General features: G+C 45.0%; 1 protein-coding gene across 1 annotated transcript in view; it reads left to right on the top strand.

Annotated features, from left to right (window-relative positions):
• The window catches only part of COL4A5 (collagen type IV alpha 5 chain), a 157,876-nt gene that overhangs the window by 101,796 nt on the left and 43,132 nt on the right, over nt 1–12,948 (top strand). Inside the window, exons 20-29 of the mRNA XM_032788201.2 lie at nt 2,355–2,528; nt 4,018–4,101; nt 4,846–4,938; nt 5,963–6,033; nt 6,257–6,448; nt 7,003–7,171; nt 8,180–8,272; nt 8,359–8,463; nt 9,117–9,214; nt 10,368–10,518. Coding sequence (XP_032644092.1) covers nt 2,355–2,528; nt 4,018–4,101; nt 4,846–4,938; nt 5,963–6,033; nt 6,257–6,448; nt 7,003–7,171; nt 8,180–8,272; nt 8,359–8,463; nt 9,117–9,214; nt 10,368–10,518 — 1,230 coding nt within the window. The remainder of the gene's footprint in view (nt 1–2,354; nt 2,529–4,017; nt 4,102–4,845; nt 4,939–5,962; nt 6,034–6,256; nt 6,449–7,002; nt 7,172–8,179; nt 8,273–8,358; nt 8,464–9,116; nt 9,215–10,367; nt 10,519–12,948) is intronic.

The following is a 12,948-nucleotide window of genomic DNA, read 5'->3' as shown; positions in this document are numbered from 1 at the left end:
CGAGACATTCTCGTCGGCAAGGACCTTATCGCCTTGATGGAGCTGGGCTGCCCAACCCCCGGCACCGCGCGTTGCGGTTGTAACTTCCCAAGGGCAACCTGACGCGGATGAAGAGCACTGTCCCCGGATTCTCGCGGTCCGGCCACCGATCACGCTCGCGGGCACCGATCGGTCCAGAGGGAGGTCTGGGTTCGAGCGCCGCTCCGCAACTCCCGGCACGCGCTCTCTCCCGCGGCACCGGTCCGTCACTTCGCGGCGCCGATCATCTTCACGTCGGTCCCGGTACTCCTCCGGCACCGCTCCGGTTCAGCCCCGCTATACGGCACCGTGACCGAGGAGCCCGGTCACGGCCCGAAGGTCAGATCCCGTCGACCCTCCGGCAATCGGCTGGTGGCAGTTCCGGTCCACGATCTCGCACCGGTATGGCTCTATGGCACCGGGCTCACCGCGCACCGAGCGGGCCCGTTCGCCGTCGAGGGCGCTGGATCGCACTACTCGCGTTCCGCCCCCCCCGTGGCCCTCTCGACAGGGTTCAGCTCTTGAGGACGGACAGCGTCCTACCGGACGTTGACAGGTTCCCCGCCTTCTTCTGAGGGTCCAGGAACTGGTGCCGCAGCAGTGGGCTTCTGGATGCCCTTTGGCATACCAACAAGCCCAGGGGTTCTCAGCAACTTCACCATGTCCGGCTGGTTCAGAGCAAGGCTCCAGACCTACGTTTCGCCACCGCATCCCCTGCAGAGGAACAGTCGTCCCTACCCGCCTGAGACGAACCCCCGCACAATGCCAGAGACGCTGTCCAACTGCTGACCGCAACTGACGCCACTTCTGCCGGTGTCTCTCGTCATTCTCGCGGATGAAAAGCAGTGCGGGGATGACGACTACCGTTCCCCCCGCTAGACCTCAGGCTCACGCAGGACGCTCCTCAGACGCGTTGCACAAAACATGAGCATCGCAAGCTGAAGAGGCTCTCGAAGTTGGCAGACCCCGGTCCGTCACGATACTCTCGCAGATGCGCCACCTCGCGCGCCTACTAACCCTTCAATAAAAACCATACAAGCGAACGCCCACCATCCTGGCAGTGCTCCGGCCTCCATTCCCCCCCGCTGCTCGGGGTGTGGAGCCGCAAGTATAGGTTCCTCGAGGGAATGATATCTATAGCGTCCATCCAGCCCATGTTCCCGTCGTTCATCTGTGAACGAGAGGGAACGGCATGGACAAGAAGCTCGGCCGCCAAAGTCCAGGGAGGCGTGGCGTATGGACGTGCTCGGGCCACGTAAGGTCTATTCCGCCGGAGCGTTGCAAGTGCGGGTTTCGAACCACAGCCTGCTCAGCCGCTATGGCAATAAATCTGGGAGGCGGCTGTTAATTTAGGAGCTTCTCCCACAAGACGTCGAACAAGAGTTCAACGCTTGGAGGTCAGCTATGCCGCGCTCCACAGTTCCAACGACCGACACGGCGGTAAGAAGGAACTGAGGAGCGGGCGGGCCGACAGGGGTATATATCACCCGCCATGGCGGCGCCACTCTAGGGGGCGACCTGCCAGCCCACTGGAGTTGCTAGGGTAAAAGTTCTCCGACGAACGTGCACGCGCGGCGCGTACACCTACTGGAATGGATATGAGCAAGCACTCGAAGAAGAAGCTAGTCTTCAGGGCTGTCAATGAATCACCAGTTAAGAATGCTGGAGTAGTAACTTAAGGGTAGCTTAGCCCTTCATTTCTTGTATGTAATGTATATTATCAGAGTTCCATTTGTATGGAGAAGAGTTTGTGTCAACACTGTTGAGGCTGACTGTTAAATATAGGTTTAAATACAGACTGGCCCGGTGCTTAAAGGTGGAGTTGATGATGGACCATGTCTAGAAAGAGGTCAAAGGAACTTGCTAGCCATATCTATCAGAAAGCTGTACAGTGAAGGAGAACATTAGGTAACTCTAAAATTATGACAAAGAAATACACATTTTTCCCCTCTGTTTTTCCATTCACTAGTCCTGTTACGATTTCTTCCTTACCTAAATTGTTTACTCATGTTAAGTCTCAGGGTCAATCTCTGCAAATGTAATATTTGCCTGCCCCAAATTCCACACTTGTGCGCACACGTGTACATCAGGATGTGCAGTTACCTGGTTTGCATAGACATATGGGTATGCCTGTAATTTGGCTCTCTTTATGGAGGCCTGTTGAAAACACTTATCCCATAATATAACTCCTATGCCATGGTCACATACATGAAGATTTAGAGAGAGGATGTTGCCTATGGTAATAGCAGCAACCTAGCCAGCTTTCATTGTCACCTTTACAAAAATCCATGATTTAAACCAGAGATGCTGAAGAATTAACTTTTTTTCCATTGTAGGGATTGCAAGTATAGGCCCACCTGGTCCCCCTGGTTTGCCTGGGGAGCGAGGACAGAAGGGTATTCAAGGTCTACCCGGAGTTTCCATACCTGGACAGCCTGGACTTGATGGACAGCCAGGGCCACCTGGACAGCCAGGTGCCCCTGGACCTCCCGGAACAACTATCCCTCCTAGTAAGTGATAACTTCGTTGACCTGCAGCCTTGAAACACTTGACAGATAGATAGTTACTCAACAACAAGGAAAAGAGACTAAATATCTATGATGTTGGCTTATTTTGTCCCCCTGCTTCAGAGACACTGTTCAGCTCCAGCTGAAGTAATGGAGAGACAAAGGTGATTTCATGTCACCTCTATGCTTCCTTCCCAGCTCCTAATGCAAGTTAGAGCACCAACAGGACTGCCCTAACTTTATGCTGTCTGGAAGGGTCCCCTTGCTAGCTAGGAATTGCCATCTTGTGTTTCGATGTGGCCTCGCCATGCCTTTTCCTGGCTCCCGCCAGCCCTGATGTACCCCTGTGTGTAAAACACGCTATACAAGCTTTATTACAGCCCAGGATTTCCCTGTATTGGGCAGCTTTAAGGTCAGTTTGCACCACTCCAGTGGCACAGTGTTAATAGAGCAGGGCCAATGATCTGGCCCCAGAGATGCAGAATATTGCTGCTTCCAACTCATGCTAGCAAATTCTAAATAACACAGTACTTAAGGATGTGTTAGGATTTGCATTTAAATAAGGATTAAGTCCCTCTCTGTCATTCTTTAGAGATTGAGTTTAGTCTCCACATCTGGCTTAATAACTTGTTAGAGGACAGTTAAAATTTCTGTTTTATTTCGGTAAAACAGTTCATAACTTGAAAAGGAAACATTTTTAAAAGTGCTCTCTATATTAAATTTTGCTCCATCTTCTTCACGTTTCTTTGGGTCTTCTAACTAAGCAGCCAAAATCCCCCATGAACTCCAACTCCCCTCCCCTACACACACGTCCCACATAACATCTTGGGCATAGGCTACTTTTGAGGTATTTTAATTAAATACATTGTTATTCTCCATATTTAGAATAACTCCATGGAATGGTTCAGGTCCATATGCTGCTTCGTATTCTAACTTTGCCAGCCTGCCTCCCAGGTCTAAGGAGGGGGAGATAAGCTGTGCAACAGAGAGTGTGGAGGCGGGCTCTGGTGGTCTGTGCTCAATGAGGGATGTGAAGGGCCAGGCTCGGAGGGGGATTGTGGGGTTGACTGGGACTTTGGGAAGGCGTTGGGAGGGAGAGGCTAGCATGGATGTGCCAGGGGGAGTCAGGAAGGAGCCTCACGTCTCTACACTGAGGCTTTTGTGTATCATGAGAGTTCCTCCCCATGGGTGTTGCTGCATGTATGGGCACATTTATGAACAGAGTTATGGCTTCATATCGGTTGCTCAGGGTGGGAGTGAGGAGTGGAAGGGGATATTGATTGGCGTGTAGATGTAACTGTTTATTTTCTTGTGTTTTACGGCTTGCATTGTTGTGCTGTGCAGCGTAGAAGCCCCAGCCCCACGTTACCAGTGTCTGGTGTGGAGTAATAAAATGAGCTTCCCCAATCTCTGTTTAGTGTTTCCTGTCTCCGTTCGACTGATAGTACAGCTAACTCTCTCTCTCTCTCTCTCTTAACGCTTTCACCTTTAGGTGACAGAGTATGTCAGCGAGGGCCTCCAGGTTTTCCAGGACCTCCAGGAGACAAAGGTTTTATGGGGGAGCGAGGCCAGAAAGGTGCAGTGTCATAACTATGCTTTATCTCTTTCTTGCTGTTTAAAGCATCTCCCATGTCAGAGGATAAATTCATGAATATGTAGGAAATGCTCAGATAATACAGTGATAAGCGTCATAGAAAAGCCTGACGTACATCAATGACACTGTTAAACCTCTAAAAAACCTTATGGGCTTTTTTTAAGAGAGTATGATCAGAATGCTTTCATGCCAGCTGTACTTTACTAAACATTTCCTGTAGTGGTTGGTTGTTTTTTTCTTCTTGGAATCTTCATGATTATAACTCTTGACACTGACATTTAATGTCTTTTGAAATCCCAGCTCCTAATATCAAAAGATTTGCCCTGTAAAGGAGCTAATACTTGGAAAAAGTTCTATATTTGGATTTTTCAACACTGAAAGAGGTTTTTTTTGTTTTTGTTTTTTGCTTTGTCTTGTTTTGTATTTTTGCTAAACAAATTCCATCAGATACATCTGCTCTGTACCATGCGCTGTACCTGGAGTCCTTTTCCGGGTGATAGTAGATCTAAATGCTACTTTAGTTCCTAAAAATCAAGGAGGCTAAAGGTGATGTCTATGAGAAGCCTTCTGCTAATCTATTAAGATATCATATAATTATATAAAATTATAATTATCATATTCAATGATATAATATATGGTAAATATAATGACAGTACTGTTATGTTGGATGCTGTGTTTTCCAGAACTAAATGCTCATATCTGCTTTTATAATGTGACTCTTTCTAGGTGATAAGGGAGAGACGTGCTTTAATTGTATAGGAACTGGCATTTCTGGGCCTCCTGGGGACAGGGGACCACCCGGACCTCCAGGTAGCCCAGGTAAAACAAAAAAAAAAGCTAGCTGCATTTTGTTCTTTATTTTATGGCCCACAGGTTTGTGTGCAAACTCAGACACAAAGCCGAACTCCAATGTGTATGTACGCATTCTGTGCCCAAGTGATGGGATGCAGAGGCACACGTGAGTTCACTATACACGAGTTGTGTATATGTGAAAGTCCACCCGTTTTTGAAAATCTGATCCTTAAGAATCAGATTTTTAAAATGGTACAGATGTTCCTGCTTGATATTTTCCACTAGTCAGTGAGGGTCACAAGCAATGTGCTTACTTAAGAGTATTATCTGTTACCCGGTTACCTGGAAGGGAAATGAATTTCAACTCCTTCCTATTTCAAAAGAGACAAAGAACCAGTTCAGAGATTACTGGAGGGGTGATCTCTTTCAATATCATTGACATAAACTTCTAGTTACAAATTTGTTTTACTCACCTAAGATCAAGCTGTCCAAAACAGTGGGCTGAATTTGGTCTTGGTTTAAGTTGGCATTTGCAATTTCAATGACATCAGTGGAATTGCAATTACATATGCTAGGGATTAACTTGGCCCAGCGGGTGTTAATAGGACAGGTAATCTGTATAACAGTTTTTTTGAGTGAGTAATATTTATGACTTTATCTGCTAGATTAGACTGATGTATTGTAGAGCTATCCTCAATATTAGAGTAGTTGGTGATGGATAAGGATCTCGTCATCATTTCACAAAATTGTGGTGACTTCAAAATAATTTAAGGTCTAGGATAACATTTTCAAAAGTGCCCGGGTGACTTTGGCACTTAGGAGTCTGGTTCCCCTTGACTTTCAAAGAGACGCAGGCATTTAAATGCTAAGTATTTTGAAAATTGGATTGAGGAGCCTGAGTCACATTGGAACCTTTGAAAATTTTACCCCTGTCTAAATCTTGCCTGCTCTAAGAGATTTCTCCTGCTGCCTCAGCCTTGGCAAGTGTGTATGTCAAACTGAGTGCCAGATATTCCCAATGCCTAAATCTTGCATTCTTTTATTTAATCAGGATCTCGTGGTTTCCCAGGACCAAAAGGTGAAAAAGGGCTAACTGGCTCAACCGGGCTGGTGGGGCCACCAGTAAGTGTTGTTAGTATGTTTCATGGAGGGAATTGAATATAATTTATCTTAAGCATAATATCAGTTTACTGATAACTACATGTCCTTTCATTTGCACAGGGAAAAATTCCTATTCAACAGTCCTTTTTCCAGCTCTAATTACCATGAACCTATTGTCATAAAATTGCAGCATTCAGCAAGGCAATAGAGGAAAAACCTAAAATGCTTACTTTTCTTTCCTTAGGGATTTCCAGGACCTCCAGGTCCGCCTGGGCTTCCTGGTTCTAAAGGGGACCCCGGGGACAGCCTAGCTTTCCCAGGATTGAAAGGTGATAAAGGGGACACTGGTTTCCCAGGACCTCCTGGTCTTCCTGGCATAGATGGCTCTCCTGGACGAGAAGGACTGCCAGGTCTTCCTGGTCCCAAGGGGGAACCTGTAAGTTGGGTTTTATACATGGATGAACAAGGTCTTAGGAATGTTGTGAGTCCATTCAGAAAAGTACAGAGAAGGGGATGTGAAAATCCACTTTCCCCTAAGCATAAGTGTGGCTTAATGAAATAATCTGTCTAGTATAAAAGCTGCCCATCTTCAGCCCTGACAGTTATTCTGTTTTTGCCCTTTCCCCTGCAAGCTCTGCTTTATGTTGCTTGAGGGTGGCAGAATGGGTCGCCATTGATTATCTGTCAGTCCCTCTCTCTAAATGAGCAGCAGGACTGCTCTTGAACAATATGTAGTGCCAGTGCTCACTGTCCTCCCCACATGGCACTTCATTAACCTACAGCTGGGGTAGCAAGATACAAGGACCAAGAATCGAACCTGGTCTCCAGCATGATGATAACATGCTAGACAGCTACCAGCCTGGGGTTGGGAGGAATAATAAACATCACAGAAATTCTAAACAAAAATGATTGTTTCACTAGCTTTAAAACTAAACTCTTAAATCTGTTCTAAAACAAATGATTGCTCTTCTCCCCCACCATCCTGTTCAGGGTGGTGTTGCTTTCAAAGGAAGAATGGGACCTCCAGGTGATCCAGGAGTGCAAGGTCTTCCTGGAGACAGAGGACCTATGGGACCTCCTGGTTTTGGCCCACAAGGTCCTCCAGGTGAAAAAGGCATTCAGGGTGTATCTGGTCGTCCAGGTCCCCCAGGAGTTCCAGGTGGGTGTATTTTCATATGTTATTGAGCAATAACAGCAAGTTGTACCCATTTGGCTCAGCACAGCTTCCAGATCATTGGGCAGGGACAAGCATGAAGGCTTTTAAAATTGTACCTGAAAGCAGTAATTAATCCTGGCATTTGTGAGCTTCCCTGCCAGTAGCCACATGGTTGTCACAAATTGCCCTCTCTTCAACAGTACTGAAGTCCAAAGACTATTAACCAGCTTGCTGTAAAACTGGAAATACCTCTGCAGTCTAAATGCACCCTGCTAAACCCCATGCTGTGGTAAATGATGTAACTTTTTATTAAGATGACGATCACCAGCAGGGGGCTTAGAAATGTCAGACTTCATGACTTCTTTGAAGAACAATTTATAATGCACAAACGGCAAGAAATGGTTCTGAGCCTGTGAAATGGGGCACAGTGAGGCTCAATAAGGTGAGGTCTGTAAGAGAAAAGTCTTCAAGAGAACCTGAGTGTTTAACTTTTGGTATAAGGCAGAGGTAGGCAACCTATGGCACGTGTGCCGAAAGTGACACACGAGCTGATTTTCAGTGGCACTCTCACTGCCCAGGTCCTGTCCCGGGTCCAGGGGGGGCTCTGCATTTTAATTTAATTTTAAATTAAACTTCTTAAACATTTTAAAAACCTTATTTACTTTACATACAACAATAGGTTAGTTATATATTATAGACTTATAGAAAGTGGCCTTCTAAAAACGTTAAAATGTATGACTGGCACGCGAAACCTTAAATTAGAGTGAATAAATGAAGACTCGGCACAGCACTTCTGAAAGGTTGCCGACCCCTGGTATAAAGTCAGAAAAACCACACTTGTATTTAGATTGGACCTGATTTACTGATTTCAGTGCTATTGCAACAGTGTAAAACTGGAGTAACGCAGTGTTGAATCTACCCCATCTATATGTAGATGACTAAGGATATCTCTCCTTATGTATAGAATCTGTGTGCTGTAGAATGATGCATCTGTATCCTATCCACTCTTAGGTCCGAAAGGTGAACCTGGCAAAACTATTACAGAACCAGGAGTTCCAGGCTCCCCTGGACCTCCAGGAAGAAATGGTGAAGTAGGACTTCCAGGTAAGAGCATAACTAGACTTCCAGGTAACCCTCTGAGTTTTCACTCTGACTAGCTTTTGCTAATTAAAAATGATTTTCCTCTGCAGGTGATCCTGGTCTGCCAGGTCAGCCGGGCTTGCCAGGCATCTCAGGTCCTAAGGGTGATCCGGGTATACCTGGCATTGGACTTCCAGGCCCACCAGGCCTAAAAGGTATACTTGCTACTACATCTTTGGAGGAGTGAATTATACTGGCTTTCGGCAGTGTCATTTTTCAGGTTTAACCGTTTTTTCTTAGTTTGCGCAAGTAGTTGCATTCTTAAATCTCCAAAGTCTTTAAAAATGCCTACCTAAGTTGCATGCCACTGTTAAAAGCACTGGAAAATCTCGGTTTCATGTCTGTTCTCCTGCACTTTTGTGGAAGCTTAGGCTTTTCAACCATCCTTGGGGTTAAAACCAAATGGAAGAGATTTTAGCCATTGCAGAAGAAGACAGTTCAAGCAGTGTATAACATAAATAACAATCTCCACAATCAGTCGCCTGATTCCGTATTTCTGATGTAAATAATTTGCAGCCACAATGAGAATACTTAAAATGAGGAACATCCTTCATAAGAAGGGGTGATTTGAAAGATGTCCTAGGGCTGTGATGTAGTGGTCCAGATCAATTTACAGTGCATTATGCACATAGCTGTCTAAACTGAACTGGGGTGCTTTGGTGCAATAGTGCATTTTGAGCCAACCAGATCTAAGGGGCCTCTTTTAAAAGAACACTTACACAGCGGTTGCCAAATCTCCCTGAAATGTACTGACACTTGTTTGTTGCCTTACCTCAGTTGTTATCCTAACCTCCACATTGGGTTGTAGGTTTCCCAGGAATGGCTGGCCCCCCAGGAGCACCAGGAGCCCCTGGACGACCAGGGCTCGAAGGGCCACCAGGACAATCTGGTTTCCCAGGACAAAAGGTCTGAAAATATCAATCTCTCTGCTAATGGGCTGTGGTTTAAGACTGAAGTTTGTCTCTTCAACTGTGCCATTGTAGAGTCTCTTCTTTGGTTGGGAGGGGTCTGCATCTGTAAGCAGCCCTCACCTCTCTCAAGTCAAAGGACCTATCAAGTCATTTATCTTTTCTTACTCAGTAGCTGCTGTCCCCAGTGCTGTGTGTCCAGCTGCATTGCCTTGCAGAGTCTGCTCTAACACCGACAGTGCAGAGTCTCCTGATGTGTAGGACCAGAGTTGAACGTCATAGGGCAATCTTGGATAGGATGCTCTGTGTAGCTGTCCACCTTAAACTGGTGATTGAGTGGGGATGGAATGGTCAACTTTACTGAAAATGTGTCCCTCCTTCTTACCCACCAGCGTTTGTCCCTACCCTTGGAATGGGTGCAGCTGAAAAGTAGGGAGATACTTTCATTTAATCCCTTAAGGCTCTTTCAAATTTGAGTGAAAACACTAGCTAATCAACAAAAATGGTCCTTCATGAGCACAGCAAATGGCGTTCTGCTACCAGTTCCTCTAGCAGCTAGGGGCCGACAAAGTTGAATAGATTTGTTTCATGAGACTGCAGTCAGGGTGGCTACACTCCCAACCAAGGGCTTGTACAAGAAGGTTCCCCTGACCCTAAGAAAAGAACTTCGGGTATGAGTCAGGCCATGTGTCCTGAGGAGTGCCGCGTTTCACCGTTTGCCTTCCTGCACACTTTATAGCTGCAGTACTAGAGCCATTCCTGTAGCCTCAAGTTGTGATGTGAGCTGGCCCTCCACACTGTCCATGTCAGGTGGCCCTTCCTTCCTTATTGTGCACTCCCTCCCAGAGGTGGTCATGTTTGTATGGTGTTGGAGGATTGGAGCATAACCCTCCAGATAGATGACATGGATTTTGCTGTAATATCAGAAAACCTCCTTTTCTGTCAGGTGACTAATGTTGCCTAATCTTTCCCAGAATGATTTGCCTGAGCTGTGTGGCTGTAAATATTTTGGAAGTCTTTTTTTTTTTTTTTAACCTCGTGGCTTTTGGGGGGCTGGAGGGGAGGGGGGAATGTTTTTCCCCTTTATTACTTTAAACGTTATCAGAAAGAGCTAACCTGCAAAATCCATTTCTTTTTTCCCTACATCATAGGGGGACCCTGGATTTGGTGTCCCAGGACCACCTGGGCCACCAGGGCCACCAGGTTTTAAAGGAGCTCAGGGACTGAAAGGTGATCCTGGCTTCCCAGGAAACCCCGGTTTGCCAGGGCGGCCAGGTTCAGATGGAATTCCTGGGCCAAAAGGTACAGAGAACCCTTCATGATCTTCTGTTGAATGCTGTATGACTCTTAATCACTGAAAATCAGCCTGTTATTGTGTGACAGTTACTTAGGGACAGATTCTTAAAAGTAGTTAGGTGCCTAATTCCCACTGTAATTATTTCAGTGGGAGTTAGCACCTAAATACCCTTTAAAAATCTGGACCTGAGACTGCTTACATTTGGGCTGGTTTTTCCAAAGTGCAAAGCCGCTTGGTATGCATATGGACTGTGCTTGTCTAAATGCACATGGCAAACTGAGGTTTATGTCCCCAGGCCACAGGCAGACCGAAGTGCATGCACATTTTTGTATGTTTGAAAATCTGGCCTCTAGCTTATAGAGACAAATCCCAACTGGTGAGGGTGCCATACTTTAAATGAAGCCACTTTGTTACATTCTTGTTTACCTTCCACAGTGGGCATTTGAAGTCAAATGGGAAACTACACAAAAATGAGGAAGCTAGTTAAATGGAAATTAAAAGGAACAGTCACAGGTTGAAATGCCTGAAAACGGTGTGGAGCTATTTCAAAATGCCATAATAGAGGGTCAAACTAAATGTATACCCAAAGTTTAAAAAAAAAAAAAAAAAATTAGAAAGACCAAAAAATGCCACATAGGTAAACAGCAAAGTAAAAGAGATGATTAATGGCAAAAATGCATCTTTAAAAATTGGAAGTCAAATCCTAGTGAGGAAAATAGAAAGGACCATAAACTCTAGCAAGTCAGCTGTAAAAGTATAAGTAGGCAGGTTAAGAGAGAATTTGAAGAGGAACTTGGTAAGGACACAAAAACTAACAGAGCAAAAAAAATTTAAGTAATCAGAAGCAGAAAGCCAGGCAAACAATCAGTGGGGCCACTGAACAATCGAGGTGCTAAAGGAGCACTCAGAGATGACAAGGAGAAACAAAACGAATTCTTTGCATTGGTCTTCGCTGTAGAGGATATGGGGGAGATCTCCACACCTAAGCAATTCTTTTTAGGAGACAAATCTGAGGAATTCTCCCAGATTGAGGTGTCTGTGAAGGAGTTTTGGAACAAACTGATAAAATAAACACTAATAAGTCACCTGGACGTGAGGTATTCTTCCAAGAGTTCTAAAGGAAATTGCAGAACGACTAACTGTGATGTTTAACCTATCGCTTAAATCAGCTTGTGTGCCAGATGACTGGAGGGTAGCTAATGTAATGCTTATTGTTTAAAAAGGCTCCAGAGGTGATCCCAGCAATTAAAAGGCAGGTAAGCCTAATTTCAGTATCAGGCAATTTGGCTGAAACTATAGTATAGAACAGAATTATCAGAGAGATAGATAAACATTATCTGCTCGGGAAGAGTTGACATGGTTTTTATAAAGGGAAAATCACGTCTCACCAATCTATTTGAATTCTTTGAGTACATCAACAAGCATGTAGACGAGGGTGATCCAGTTGGAGTAGTGTGCTTGACCTTTCTGAAAGCCTTTGGCAAAGTCCCTCACCAAAGACTTAAGAAAAGTAAGCAGTCATAGGATAAAAGCAATCCTCTCATGAATCAGTAACTGGTTAAAAGACAGGAAGCAAAGGATAGGAATAAATGGTCAGTTTTCACAATGGAGAGAGTTAAATAGTGGGGTGTCTCAAGGATCTGTGCTGTTCAGCATATTTACAAATGATCTGGATAAAGGGGTACACAGGAGGTGGCAAAATTTACACACAAATATAAAATTACTCAAGATAAGTCCAATGCTCACTGTGAAGAGTTGCAAAGAAATCTCACAGAAGTAGGTGTCTGGGCAAGAAAATGACGGATGAAATTTATTGTTGCTGGGGCAAAGTAATGCATATTATACATATAAAATGATGGGTACCAAATTAGCTGTTAGCACTCAAGAAAGAGATTGTAGAGCCATCATAGAATCAGAGTACTGGAAGGAACCTCAAGAGGTCATGTAGTCCAGTCCCCTGCACTCATGGTAGGACTAAGTATTATCTATTCTACACCATCCGTGACAGGTGTTTGTCTAACTGGCTCTTAAAATCTCCAGTGATGGAGATTCCACAGCCTCCTTTGGCAATTTGTTCCAGTGCTTAATCACCCTGACAGTTAGAAAGTTTTTCCTAATGTCCAACCTAAACAACCTTTGCTGCAATTTAAGCCTACTGCTTCTTGTCCTATGTTCAGAGGTTAAAGAGAATAATTTTTCTCCCTCTTCCTTGTAACGACATTTTATGTACTTGAAAACTATTATCATGTCCACCTTAGTCTTCTCTTCTCCAGATTAAACAAACCCAATTTTTTCAATCTTCCCTCATAGGTCATGCTCTCTAGACATTTGATCATTTTTATTGCTCTTCTCTGGACTTTCTCCAATTTGTCCACATCCTTTCTGAAATGTGGCACCCAGAATTGGACACACTACTCCAGTTGAGCGTAATCAGC

This window comes from Chelonoidis abingdonii, chromosome 8, assembly GCF_003597395.2.
Source record: "Chelonoidis abingdonii isolate Lonesome George chromosome 8, CheloAbing_2.0, whole genome shotgun sequence".
In the NCBI taxonomy this organism is placed as follows: Eukaryota; Metazoa; Chordata; order Testudines; family Testudinidae; genus Chelonoidis; species Chelonoidis abingdonii.
The sequence above is the reverse complement of the archived record's forward strand: the minus strand, read 5'-3'. Positions and strand labels throughout refer to the sequence as shown.